The following is a 14,997-nucleotide window of genomic DNA, read 5'->3' on the forward strand; positions in this document are numbered from 1 at the left end:
CTCATATAAGCATATGGAAAGCTCCAAGATTTTAAAATTCTACAGGACTTTGAGTTTGGGCTTTCATTATTGAATAAAAGTCTTCGAACTTTTTGGGTTCTTCAGACTGTTCTTGGGCATTGACATCAAAATCACCGCTTTAAAATCAACGAAATCAAGACCGATAGTTGACATATGGTGGAGGAGCATCACCATACGTTTCTAAAAGTGTGATGATATTTCGCAAATCCTATGATGAACGTCCTTTGATTATGATCTATATAAAATTATGTCTACACTGTTAAATGGGTAAGTGTTATAAAGTTATTTAACAGTTTTTATGTTGATATTTCACATATTCGCGAATAGAGAATACTCTCCAAAATACTTATAAGCAACTAATGATAATGCCAGAATGGCATAATTAAACTATTTCTCTTTAAAAAGGTAATAACTGTTTTGCCACTATATATAGATATGTGATATATAGACAATTGATCATAAGCTCTACCTAAAATATAATATCGTGCCGAAAGTCGATCTATTCCAGCGTAGGATGATGCGTTTATCATATCTGATATGATTATTAAACAATTTAAATATAAAACTATATAGATGGTTCCAACTATAAAACAAATTTTTTACAACCAAATAAAAACGAAATTCGACCAGAATTTATTAAGTCAATGTTTTCGATAAAAGATCAGGTATATATTTGAGATATAACATTAACTAGGGCTAAGAAATGTCTATATATTATAATATATGCAACCTATCTCAAGAACTAACAATCGCTATTCTTTTTAAATGGCATTTAATTAAATCTTATATCCATTTAGTTTTAATAATCAACAAAGTATTATTAAGCTTAAATTACTACATCACTAAACATGGTAACAAAAGTATCATGAGTAAGGTTATTTACGTCTAGATTATAAATAACGTGGAATATTAAATGAAGTAATGCACATTTGTATATTAATTTAAATAATAACGAACATAATTAGGCACTTTACTTGTTATAATACAGAAATTATATTAAAGTAATATATTTATAATCATTAAAAAATTATTGACTTCCGAAAACTTAGGCATATAAAGTAAATAAATAAAATAATTAATCAAAGCTTTTAATAATAAAAATTCTTGCGTTATTAGTTGTATATTTAGTTGCGTTAATCGTTTAAAATTATTGCAATTTAAAATATTTACCAAATTACTGTTACTAATTCATAATATATATTAATTCATAATTACTTTATTTATGTATTGATATAATTTTTATCCTTAATACATATTCTTCACCAAAACCATGTTTATTTGATAAAAGAATAATTTCTTTACCTACATTTTAGAATAAAACTGCATCGTTTTTTACATACGTATAACACTATTTAATCCTTAATATAGTAGCTGACATTTTTTCCTGTTAGAATTTCTTTCTCAAGCTATCATTTTATGTGATGTTCTGTAATCTCATAATTGCAGATAACTCTTCTTCGATTTGATTTATATATCTCTCGCTGGTCTACTGCTTTCTACTTTACCTTGTATCTCATATGGGGACTAAAAACTCACCAACAAAAGAGGAATAAAAGTTAAGAACTATTTTATAACTGCTATTATTCTTTACAACATTCATTTTAATCACTGATGTGCAAATTAATGCATTTATTACCTACAATATTTGGTTACTGCTTTGTTATTAAATGCATTTATTAATTAAACCTAAAATTGACTACAAGTCAATAACAATAAAATTTACAGAAAAATCGTAATACATTTTACAATTACCTCTAACACAATAATATACCATGTCTACAGAACCTTATCAATTACTAAGAGTTCCTAACTGTTCTGAGCTCAGCAGATATCAAATTATTAATGAATTTTCGCTAAGCCGATTAATATATACAAGACGATAGATTGTAGAAATTAGAAAAATAACATACTTTTCAAGCTGGAACTTTTTTCCAATTTGAGATTTAAGTATATTAAAGTATGATAAATTTCCATTGCCTGCTATCAAATATACGCAAAACTTGTAAATATTGATTTTTATGTTATAAAGTGGTGATATATATACAGCCAGTATATGAAAAATATTGGAAGATAAAGAACTGAAAAATCAGACTGAAGTAATTATGATCACCGTTATATCAACATAAAACGGGAAGAAGAAATTATTTTGTAACAACATTAGTCGCATCATTACGCAGTAATCAAAAAAAGTAGTCTTGGTTGTGCACAAAAAAACTAAAAATTTACCAACATTAGTTCATAGTTATTACTTGAATTGTATATGAAGGAAAATAAAGTAGTTTTTCTGATAGCATTTCTAAGCTAATAGCTATAATTAATATTATAGCTAATAGCTAATATTTTTTATACATAATAAACTTTAGTACCAGTGCCAGTGATTTCTCAAAAAAATTCAATGCCATATAACATCAGCAATATTTACGTCTATTTTAATTACATACCGCGTTTTTTAAAATAGAAGCAATTTTATAAATTTAATTGAACTATGATGCAGCGTTTACCTTCTCTATTTTACTTCCTGATTTCCACAGCATGCGTTCGCACCCAATAGTTCAATCAATTTTCTGTGCCACCAAAGTTGCAAACCAGAATTGATTATTAAATCAGAACGAGAGATAATTCCTTCATTGTCTTCTTTCCGGTGTGAATAATAAAAAGAGCAAGGTAAAGAATACAAACTAATAGAACCGACCTTCAGCATACGAACGAAAAACCAAATTATATTCACATATTTCTTTATTACTTCGATATGGCAAGATTATATTTAAGAGATTGAAGTTGGGTTAATAGGATTCAGTCAGTTAGTGTCAGTTAGGACTCTTACCGTTACAATCGTTTATTTTGAACATGTAAGTAACAGTCATGTGTGTATTATATTTGTGAATACCGTAATATTTGATTATTATTTAAAGTAATTATAACAAAAATATGTAACGACATATGTAAACAGTAAGTTATTATGAAAAAACGCCTGTGTAGCATTTATGTATCGTCCGATTGACGTTGTTTTTAACCAATTTCGTCGGGTTAACATATAAAAATTGAATCAATTACCTTCAACCTACACAAAAGTGATAATATATAATGAAATATTGATCTACGTATGGAAGTCTTGAAAGCACTCCTTTTGTTTTTGTAGCACTATATAACATTTTTTTAATCGAAAATTCAAATTACAATTCTACAATTTATATTACAATGTGCTATTTCTATCTGTATATGGCTAGTAGTACTACCACAGATCATGATGCTTCCACATGAATAATCCTGTAATATAATAGGATAGTTTTATACCTATTTCCTTATAATACATACTTAGTTCCTTGAAGAAAATTTTATTTATAGTAAATGAAATATATGTTTTACTTATAATATGAAATATTTTTTAAAACAAACCCTCTTTTTGCTACAGTATTTAAATCATAACTTCAATGACTTGGTCATATTTCATTTAGTGTAGCTGCTTATTAAATGAATAGTTCCTCTCCTTCCAATATAAGACTAGCTTCTCATTGTTTGCCACAGGAAATCATAAACAGAAACAAAAACTAAAAATAATTAAAATGCCCCTACTATCTATCGATTTATATTATATAATACCTGACTATCCGGCCATTTGTTTTAAAAATTGCCTCAATAGTCAACGAGTGAGACGGAGGGGTCTATTTTATAATAGATAACTGAAGGTTTCAGTGCCTATTTTTTTTCGCTATTCAGCAAGTCGCCTCTTCTTTCTATCAAACATAGTTTTTTAAGTGAAATAATAGTTTTTCTGTTTGAAAATTTTTTCACGTATTAACATTTCAATCTATCTATGTAGGTAACTTTTAATAATCCAACAAAATCCATATAATAAATAGAATCATCTTATAATAATGTTACAGGAATATTTAATTTCTTCATATAAGTTATATACACGTATAATTATTTATATTTCATAATATAGAATTACTTTGAATTTTATAATGTATTCTTAATATAATTTGCATAATATAATTTAAAAGAAGAAGAAGAAAGAAGTTCCACCAAACTAGTTTGATTCAGAACAACTTTGAAACCCTTGAACCATTAAACCCTTGAAATATAAATTATTATAACACATTATCATCAAGTTATGAAATATGAAGACTTTAAAATATAATAAAAGTTTTTCTTTTACTTCAAACACTATTTTATTTTTAACAAACGGCGATACAAAACGACACTGTCGTTCATAGCCACCACAACACAAACCAAACCTCTATCTTTAGAGGTCTCACTCGTTATACCAATCTGTCTTAAAACAAACAGACTACTCTATTTCCTTGAATTTTCCTCCACACTGCACATCATCAGACAACAAAGCGATTGATTACAATATCCAATAATGTATTTGTTTCTTTTTTACCATTTAGGGACGATTCTCCTTTATTTTTACTTAGATGACCCGGACATCCAATACAATTGCCAATGGTTGTCAAATACAAAAAAGTTGGCATTAGAATATGATTGTGTGAAAAATATCAATTTAAAAAGTATCGATCTTTGTGGGATATAGCACTTTCATCTACAGTTATATGAAGTAAATATATTTTAACAAGTTCATTTCATATTTTATAATGTATAAGTTTCTAATGTATATATAAATAATTCAATATATCAATAAATATGTCAAATAATCGGATATGAACTACCGCTTAAGTACCAAGTTCCATATACGGTTCGTTACTATTAACTCTGATGACTGTATAAAGTCAGAATAGAATTATTTCCAGTGTTTGATTAATAACATACATGAGATAGCTTTTCTTATCAATAGTCCATCAACAGTGTACTATATATTTAAATATTGCACGTGTTGTTCTTTATTACTGTTTGAGGATCTCTTGAGTGATATCAACTAAAATTAAAATACTTATTTTACGATGTTAATATTATCTAATCCTGACTAAAACTTTAAAAAATATTAAAAGAGGTTAAAGTATATTCAGATATATTTTTAAATTCATAGTTGTTTATTTCTAGTGCTTTAATTTTCTTAAAACATCTGTTTGAAATAAAACAGCCATCGTAACATAATGAACATATCTTATTCTGATTTAATTATTTAAAAATAATATTTTATTTAAATATTATCTTGGTTTCATGCTTTTATTTTGTATGCAGCATTTTCTCTTGACGCAACATAATGTATGTGACTTCTAGTCCATAGTTTGAGACTAGATCGAATAAACTAATATGGAAAAAATATTTAAAAGTTTGAAACTAAATTTCGGCAAACAAACTCAAACTGTATATAGTATTTACATTAAGTTATAACTTAGCAATCCTTAATTTATATATTCTTCTTTTTTACCTTAAAATTAACATGCTTAGCTTCAAGGAGCGAATGTTTGCAAATCATAGCAGCCAATTCCTCCTAAGCCTTCGTTGCGCCAAACAGCTAACATAAATGCTTCAATACTTATGGTAATTTCAATGACGTTAAATGTTTTTAATTTTTGAATATATATAAAGTTAGAGGAGAAGATTATGAATTTGAAGTTATACAAAATATAGGGGAGTTTGAATTATGAAAAGTTCTCTCCAAAATGTACAGAATACCTTCTTAACATATTAATATTTGATTTACTCTCTTATGGGAAACACGTAACAATTGCTGTAATAAAATTATCTTTACAAAATAAGATAGACCCTGATAATGAGGTAAGATTACCTTCAATTACATTCACATTACATTCATTACAGAATACCTTCAATTATACAAAAAAGCTTATTCACTTATTAAAAGAGGAAGCTTTATATATTTTTTAATTTTAGTGGTTAATGATTTTTTAATTTTAGTGGTTAATGATTTCTATATGTGCACACATTAACGATATATTAAAATATATAAATAAAGCATTTGGATATTATTTTACTATCGATATTTATGCTGCATGAAGACTATACACTCACATTAAATACACTTATCATTCAAAATGAGTACTCAATATTCCCAAGGTTTATTACAGAAGTCGTCCCAAGATTTGTTTATTCCAATACTGTTATTCATAACATTTACTTTGGCTTAAATATTAAATAATTATATATATATATATATATATATATATATATATATTTATATATATATATATATATATATATATATATATATATATATATATATATATATAGTTTTTCTAATATATTATAAAAATGTAGTATTGATAGTAAAATTAAAAGTTGACATTAGCAGCGACACTTTCAGTTCAAAAATTAAAATAGCTTTAGCTGTTCTTTGTAGGTATTATTTTATTATTTTTGATTCCAGTTTAATTAATTAATTACATATTTCGAATTCATATATTTTGATGTCGTCAAATGCGGAACAATCATTAACTATTCCAAATTATATACACGTTTATTGACTAAATATGTATACGTTTCACAATCGTTAGAGATAACATATATTAATTAAAATAAAAATTATCCAAATTGAACCAACCGCTCTTGAGTCCCTGTCAAACAAACGAACAGCAAATCATTTTTATATATAAATAAAATATGAAAAATGAATACTTTAGCTGAACATAAACATACATATTCAGATCACAAGATATACATAAATATGAAGACTTTACAGCCATGTTAAGGTTGAAGCCAGTTACTTACTTATTGTTAGAAAGATATTAAAATAATTAGAGGACATTCTACTATTCAGCTATGGCAACTATTAGGTTTACTATGAATGTTTTACATATACCACGAAACTAACGAGAGAAAATGTGATATAATCATTTAATATTAAAATTTTAATAACAATGCACATGTTGGTTATTAGGATCAGTTATAATATTCTAACATTATGGATATAGTATTTAAATTCTCGCTGTTTGTCAAATGACAATATCGTATTAAAGGCACAATAAGAATATTTTACTTTTCAATAATATTCATAAAAATATAATATTGTATTTTATTGAAAATATTAATTTTTTATTTAGTCGTATAGAACTTCATGGGGAACATGTTTTATTTAAAACCACTTGTAGATTAGTTTCGATGCTTCAAGTACCATGATTCTGACCCAAAAATAGATCAATAAACCAGAAATGAAACAAAAAAACATATTTTTAAGTTTAAACCACCGAAAATGTGAAAATACAGAAACAAAGATGTTGGATTTAAGACGTCTCGTTGGCATAAGACGTAAGGTTGTTAAAGACTGGATGGAGATCATCGCCAAACTTTTTTCAACCGTTTCAAAATCACAAGAATAATTAAAAAATAAATAAATTGACGTTTATATGAATTAAGGGTGAGATATTTTATTGGAACATGTATCGTGTAATGAGTAGCTAGTGTCGAGAGGAACCATTAATGAGAAATGCTACTGATAATAACATTGATCGATTCAGTAACCGTAATATTAACAGCAGATCATTCTACTATACATAAGATATTAATTTTCTATGATGAATATGCTCACCCGCATATTGCATCCGTCATATAGCACAGATCAAATTTTGTTGATTATTTAAAGAAATTAATTTATTCGATATTAATCGAAAATTAATTATTTCAATCATAACTCTGTTTAAATTTGATTAAACAATATATATTTATTATTTCAGTTGGTAGCAGTTCCTAAGGACACATAACTATGACAAAATACTATTTAATATATCATGTATTTGTTTTATTATGCACGAACGCAATGGGATATCATGAAGAACGTTCATTATTAGATATATTACTTCCTATTTATCGTAGTATACGACTGAATTTATTTAATCAATTAGAAACAGTTCAAAATACCTCCGTTCAAGGAAGATCTCTAGTATCTTATAGTATTGTAAGTATAATATAGTTCTTGGTAATATGTTGCTAGTAAAGATCCATTTCATTAGAGAAGACAAGTTATCCCAGAGAATATAGACTTTCCATGTGATTTAAATCTTACAAGAAGAAGTACTGAAGTCCCCACGAGTGTAAATAGACTAAGGCCTGGTGATATAGACGTAGTAGGTGCAATAGGAGATAGCATTACTGCTGGTTATGGTATATTTGATACTGCTGGTCTTACGAATACTGCATATGAAGCCCGAGGCTCATCATTTAGCGTAGGTAAGTGACAATATATAAAATAATGTAAAACATGTTTAAAAAATTATTTAAAAAAGTGATTAAGTTCGTTGAATAACCTATATTTTTTCTTTTTCCCATAACATTTTTGAAGTTTAATGTTGATTTTGAAACATATGCTTTAATTAAATAGTCCAGCTCAATCAGGAGATCCTGACTTGAAGCAGACACCAGCAGGATAGTTAATCAAGTTTATGTTTTAAATTCGGACTTTAAAAACACTAGTTGTAATATGTGTGTGTCTAAATCAGCTAAACTAAAATCAGAATAGCACAATTAAGATAATTTTGTCTTGTAAGGATTACTCTTGACTATAAACGAATACAAACATTTATGTCTCATATTCAAAAATCCTTCTTAAGAACCTCATAATGAATAGACTACGGAGAAGTGAACACGATGTGGTACATGTTTGGGTAGTTGAGCGCAGGCGCTCTTAAATAAAATTAATAACCTCTCAATTTATTTTGGTTATCTTTGACGGCTTTACTGTTTACATGTCCGTATTTCGTTGAAAACCAATTTTGGATAAAGCTTCTCTGTGTAAAACAATTATCAAACAAAACAACAACCACAATACGAATAGAGTCAATATTATTTTAAGAGAATTAATAGAAGGTTTAAATAAAGTTACATAAATTAATAAAAACTGAACGTACTATGTTAATCTTTTAAATTTTTATTTATTTTTTAATTATATTTATTTTATTTAAAAGTTAGTGATTTACTATTACACCAGTATTATATTTTCTTATGATTTGATTAAAAACATATTATATTTATATCTGTTATTTTAGGAGGTCAGGAGACATGGGAGACATACCTTACTTTACCAAACATTCTGAAACTCTATAATCCTAAATTATACGGATATTCATTACATTCAGTATCGTTTAAAAAGAAGTCGATGTTTAACGTCGCTGAAGGTGGCGCTGTATCACAAAATATGCCTTATATGTCAAAAGTGTTGGTGAATAGAATCAAAAGTGATCCAAATGTCGATGTGGATAATCACTGGAAAGTACACGCCTTTTGAATTTAAATAAATGAATTTAATTTACAATTATAATGTTTCATGAATTCATTAACGTGTTTTGTTTCAGATGATTACAATATTTATCGGTCATAATGATTTTTGTACAAATATATGTTATACAACAGATTACGAACAATTCTTACGGGATCATGAAACAGATATGCTGGAAGTTCTTCGGATATTGAAGAAAAATCTGCCACGAACTATTGTAAATCTGTTGCCTTTGTTTGGTGAGTTCTAATTTAGTTGAATCTGAATAATCAGAAATCCGGTCTTTTGAATAAGTAAATCGTGTAATTAAATACCACTTTTTTTGTAGTTCAGTTGAATACTAACCTTATTATTTATACCTAGCCTTATTTAATAAGTTAAATAACCAAGGGTATCAGCAGTGAGATAATAAAATATAAGAATTAATGACTGTATCAGAAACCATCCAAAGTTCATGTCTAGATATATAAATACTTTCCAATTTATCTAAATGATAATAAATAAATAATCTGAAATATCTGTTATCTTGTGCTGCTGCTACGCCATTGATAATTTAATAATGGAATACGAGATGGGTTTATCGCTTAAGGCATGATGACAAATGTTTTTGAGACAATATATACACTGCGATACAATAATATTAGTGTTATCATTTGTATTCGTTATTAGGACAATTCTGAAAAACATTCATTTCGTTCTCTTGCTTGGACTTAGTATGCTTAATAATAAGAAGCAAAGGAATGTCTGTATGCTAAGTAGGGATGTAGAAACAATATTGCTACATCGATATATCAACATTTTTTTATCGAATTTTAGTACTTTCTTAAAAATATCGATATATTGTTCCTGTAACATAAAAATATGTCTTAATAAATGTAATAAATTTTCACCGAAAACATGTGGAAAAACAATAACCACTTGAATAATTCTGTCAAATCTGAATAAAATACAGCCCAACTAAAGACAAGTTTTTATTGTACTTTCAGATCTGAAGAAACTGGTCAGTCAAAACGAAGGATTATTTTGCCAATATATAAGGATATTTTACTGTCCCTGTCTACTTGCTACTCAGTATAAACACTTAAGAATTAAATATTTCGATATCCTGCGAAGATGGCAGGAACTGGACCTTAAGATAGCAGATTATCCAGAATTCCATACAAGTGATTTTACAGTTATTGGTCACCCTTTCACAATAAACTATTCTATACCACTAAAATCTAATGGGAAAACCAACTACAACTACATTGGTCCCGACTGTTTCCATCCAAGTCAGCGAGGTCATGCTAAAGGTATTATTAATTATTTTGTAATTGCCATATATTTAATCACTTAAAAGCTAAAGATAATATTGAGTCTAAGAATAGGTAAAAAATATGTTTCTATATGTTTGGTTGTGATAAAATTACAAATCACTAAATCATTAGATCAGCAACGTTGTATTCAAACATTTAGAACAATCATTACATTGCAATATTAGAAGTATCAATTTGTTTTGAGGGTATTTATACAACAGATTAATTATAAAATATTTTGTTCCTTACTTTCTATAGGGTCAGTAGAAATTGTTTAATTTGTAAAGATTTACTTTTAATGGAAAAATGGGATACTCATGGCCGGAACATATTTGCTATTATGGATTTATGATCCTTTACTAGGATACACATTCTTTTATTCTATGACTATAGCTATTTAAACGACAAGGGTTCTTCTTGTTAACAATCTGACATTCATTAGCAAACACGTCATGGAGGGCATGTATTTGGAGATGTATAGAAAAGATAGGAAATAATAGAGAGGACAGCGGATTGCTGGCGTTGCTGGCAGTACTGTCTACGCATTACAGTAGCAATGATTTGCAAATTGTAATCATTAGCCAGACTTTATTGTAAATATTGAAACCATAACATCGATATTATGCTTTACATTCCAAGTAATAAAAAAGACATAATATTCAATACGAAATAAATAATATATAGGCTGATCTGTTTTTCTGACTTTGGTTCGAAAGCTTATACATATAAATATATAAATATTTTCTGAAAAGTCACCACAAATCCCACATTTAAGTACTATTTAAAATATATTAAACTAATTAAAACCATTCATTACGATAACATGTAAAAATAATTAATATACTGAAAAATATTTTTTAATTTATCTTATACTTTATAAATTATCACTCTATCATCTATTCACTTAAAAGAAATGGAACATATAAATTTGTTATTTGATAATAACTTCACTTACTACAGTAATTTGTAATAAGAAAGGTCTATTAGCAAACACACATGAAAATTGGTGCAATATGTATTATTCATTGGTTTGTTATAAGATATTCATAGAGTATAATGCAATATAAATTCCTAAATATTAGGTATTTTAATACATGCATAACATATTTTGTTTATACATTTATTTACATTATTAATCAAGTAATATTCTTTATTTTTAGTTGCCAATGATCTGTGGAATTCACTTTTCATGCCATATGGGAAGAAAATTCTCAGTACATCCAAAGAATTTGAAACGTTTATCTGTCCAACTGAAGAACATCCTTATATTTATACCAAAGAAAATAGCTTAGAATAAACATACAATAAGCATCCAAATTTTTTTTTATTTATGGATTGTTAATAGTAGTTGCCAACAGTTTTAGAACGAATTAAACACTAAAGATATAAATAAAATATAACAATAAATAACGATCGAAAGTAGTAAACTGGATTTAGGCCAAACTGACGTGAACGTATACTATATAACTCTGGTGTCTAGTATCGGGAGTACAGTTCTTACATTATGAACGTCTCACTTACAATAGAGTCGGATTCAACAGGCTTGTTGGATTTCACTGTTCACGAATATTATAAATATATCTCCAAAACAAAACAAAAACTGGTCTTTGTTTCTTTAGGTAGACGTCAAAACTTTATTTTTTTCTCAACATTTATTGAAATCAGTTATTCAAAGTACTCTGCTAAGATAACTAATTTGATAGACAGGGACATAGACATTTCATATAATTGTATTCACTAATAATCTCGCATAATATCATTTCTTATATTTAATTAGAAAAACACATTCAGTCAATTATATCAATTATATAGTAATGTCTATATAATAATATTTGTAATAAACTAATAAATTAATACCAATAATGAGCTCAATCACAATGTATTGACAGAAACCTACAGAAAAAAAGGACACAAATTTTGTTAAAAAATTGAACTAATTAAGCGAATTTAACATAGGTTATAAAATATAACAAGGTTTATAAAATACGAGCAGTTTATGCACAATCTCTAAAATTGAATTAATTTAATATTTAGATTTTTATTTAATTATTCACAAAAAATTCTATGAAATATTCAAATTTCCTTATAATATATACAATATATAAAATATAACACATGAACTGAAAAGTCCCGGACGTAACACATAGATGGCGCTTTTTTTATTTTTGGTTCAACGTTTTTTCAGTTAATACTAACCTAAGACAATGGATCAAAAACAATTTCGTGTAAAATGCAGTGTAAAACTGCTTCTTGATGGGAAAAAACTACGTTCAAGCGAAGCAATGGCTTGAAAAGTGTAGCGCTCCATTTGAAACAGCGATAAAACGTTGGTTTGCTGGCTTCAAACATGGTCGTTTAGACACCGATGATGCAGAACGCAGTAGATGTCCAAATGAGGTGGTAACACCAGGAAATATTAAAAATATCGACAAAATCGTTTTGAATGATGAAAAGTGAAGATGCATGAGTTAGCTAACATCATAAAGATATGAAAATAACATTGTGCTTTTACATTTCATGAACATTTGGCTATGAGAAAGCTCTGTTCAAAGTGGGTGCCGTGTTTGCTCACTACTGGCCAAAAACAAGAATGTGTTGAAGATTCTGACTTGTGTCGATATGTAACAACGGATAAAGCATGGATTCATCACTTCACTCCGGAATCAAAACGATCATCATTTGAGTGGACCCTAACTGGTGACAGGACTATTTTGAGAGAAAACATAAATCGTTCTACAAAAGTGGTGTTGAAATGTTAGAGCGGCGGTGGAAAGATTGTGTGGCTCTTGATGGAGATTAAAAAAAATGAATATGAATGAATAATGTTGATGAATAAAGATAATTTTGAAGAAAAAAAAAGTTTTTTTGGTTACTCCCGGGACTTTTCAGTCCATGTGCCATAACTTTTAATAGTTATACTCGAACATTGCGTGCACGGTTGTATAATCACAGGGGAAAATTATTATAAAACGTCGCACTGTTGAGCGTTTCCTTTGGCACTCTATGGGATTATTACGAATCGCAATACAATATAACTACTGACGTTAAAATGGTAGTGTTTGAATAAATATTAAAGGGAATGACTTATAATAACTTAAGAGTATTCTGTTCTTTGGTATTTGATATTTAGCGGGAGATGAAATTGGTACAACCTGATCAAATTAATGAGATGTCACTTTATACAATGCAGCGCATGAAATAATGAATCTTGAAATTACCCTTAATTATTAATGTACAACCCTTGTTACATCTTCTAATCAATAGAAGCAATAATTAATATCATCGAATGTCATATTAATCGTACATAATTGTACATTTAATAAAATTATTAAATGATTCTTCTATCTAGATAATAAAGTATGTATCTTGGGTTTACATGATTTAATTTCTTTAAATTCGTAATGATATAACGCAGGGTATAATACCACAATCATTACCGAAATCCATTCAAAAGTTGCACTGATAACATGAAGTTTATAACCTTTATGTTTATCAGTCCATTGAGTCTTGTCGGTACCTGAAAATATAAATCTTAGAGTTAATATATGTTTATAATATAAATTATTACATACCATCAAACATAAAAACAGATGGTATTAATGTAACAGCACAACTGAACATTGCTATAGGTAGTATCACAGAAAGAACAATTCTGAATTTATTTAAACGCTTTGATCCAAAACGGGGATACAACTTGCATGAAATATATGTCTGAAACAAAGAGATCATAGTAATACTAACTAATAGACATTAATTATATACGCTAAAGGAAAAAGCAATTTAAATTGTTTTAATATATGTAAAATGCATATTTGAATGTTCTCAAAATTTTGTTTTCTTAATTCCGAAAAGGAACAAATTCAGTGTTAAGTTTAAAGTCGTTTCAAAAATTCAGATATTAAAGATGAATCTCACCTTATTCGGCCAATTGTTGATAAAATCCTTGAAAATATCAAGTTATATCGATATGTTTTATCTATGCCATAAAATAACCATTTACATAAAAGTGGATACCGAAAGAAGCTCGATACATGGGTTCCGCTGAATTAGCAATAAAAAATGTAATAGCACGTGTGTCCATTTATGAATCGCTTAAACCAAATTAAATGGAGTCTAGTGGTGAAGATTGTAGCCGAAGACGGGGATGCTTCACAATCGGTTAAAAAAAACAACAGCTCTGTTTGGTTTTTTTCCCAGAAATATCATATGGAATTATGATTTTAACAGATTCGTAGTAAAACAGGTTAATTGAAAAGTCCCCGGCCTACTGCAGTAAAACAATTTTTTTTGGCTGATTATAGCGACCCTCCAACTTTTCGATATCATATTTATAGTACGATTTATCCTTTGCTTCAAAATAGGCCTCAGTTTCGTCGATCACCTCTTCATTCAACGAAAATTTCTTCCCAGTGAGCATTATTTTGAGATCCGAACAGAAATAGTCGCTGAAGGCCAGATCTGGAGAATACAGTGGATGAGGAAGCAATTCGAAGCCTAATTCATGGATTTTTGCCATCCTTTTCACTGACTTGGGACACGGTGCATGGT

At 28.0% G+C, this 14,997-nt stretch overlaps 2 protein-coding genes across 4 annotated transcripts in view; one reads left to right on the forward strand and one right to left on the reverse strand.

Annotated features, from left to right (window-relative positions):
• The first annotated feature begins 152 nt into the window (after positions 1–152).
• LOC143190366 (phospholipase B1, membrane-associated) lies at positions 153–11,766 on the forward strand. Of its 3 annotated transcripts, none has more exons than XM_076394610.1 (7): positions 153–288; positions 7,617–7,837; positions 7,893–8,109; positions 8,925–9,148; positions 9,231–9,393; positions 10,141–10,446; positions 11,610–11,766. In XM_076394610.1, the coding sequence occupies exons 2-7, from the start codon at positions 7,646–7,648 to the stop codon at positions 11,744–11,746; spliced, it is 1,239 nt and encodes a 412-aa protein (XP_076250725.1). In that variant the 5' UTR covers positions 153–288; positions 7,617–7,645; the 3' UTR covers positions 11,747–11,766. The 3 variants fall into 3 exon arrangements, with proteins under 3 accessions (XP_076250725.1, XP_076250726.1, XP_076250724.1); XM_076394611.1 differs by lacking the exon at positions 153–288 and adding an exon at positions 2,568–2,685; XM_076394609.1 differs by lacking the exon at positions 153–288 and adding an exon at positions 2,729–2,870.
• Positions 11,755–14,997, reverse strand: part of LOC143190368 (DNA damage-regulated autophagy modulator protein 1-like) — a 21,071-nt gene continuing 17,828 nt past the window's right edge. The window contains exons 4-5 of the mRNA XM_076394614.1: positions 14,022–14,160; positions 11,755–13,966 (exon numbers count right to left, since the gene is read on the reverse strand). Coding sequence (XP_076250729.1) covers positions 13,791–13,966; positions 14,022–14,160 — 315 coding nt within the window. The 3' untranslated portion in view covers positions 11,755–13,790. The remainder of the gene's footprint in view (positions 13,967–14,021; positions 14,161–14,997) is intronic.

Source organism: Rhynchophorus ferrugineus, unplaced genomic scaffold (assembly GCF_030347505.1).
Source record: "Rhynchophorus ferrugineus isolate W39M unplaced genomic scaffold, kcgeb_rfMv2 rfM2, whole genome shotgun sequence".
In the NCBI taxonomy this organism is placed as follows: Eukaryota; Metazoa; Arthropoda; class Insecta; order Coleoptera; family Curculionidae; genus Rhynchophorus; species Rhynchophorus ferrugineus.

Coding starts and splice junctions, on each gene's coding strand:
- LOC143190366 (XM_076394610.1), top strand. CDS start 7,646: ATGACAAAATACTATTTAATATATCATGTATTTGTTTTATTATGCACG. Junction 9,149..9,230: donor ATGTGGATAATCACTGGAAA/GTACACGCCTTT, acceptor GTTTTGTTTCAG/ATGATTACAATATTTATCGG. Junction 9,394..10,140: donor AAATCTGTTGCCTTTGTTTG/GTGAGTTCTAAT, acceptor TTGTACTTTCAG/ATCTGAAGAAACTGGTCAGT.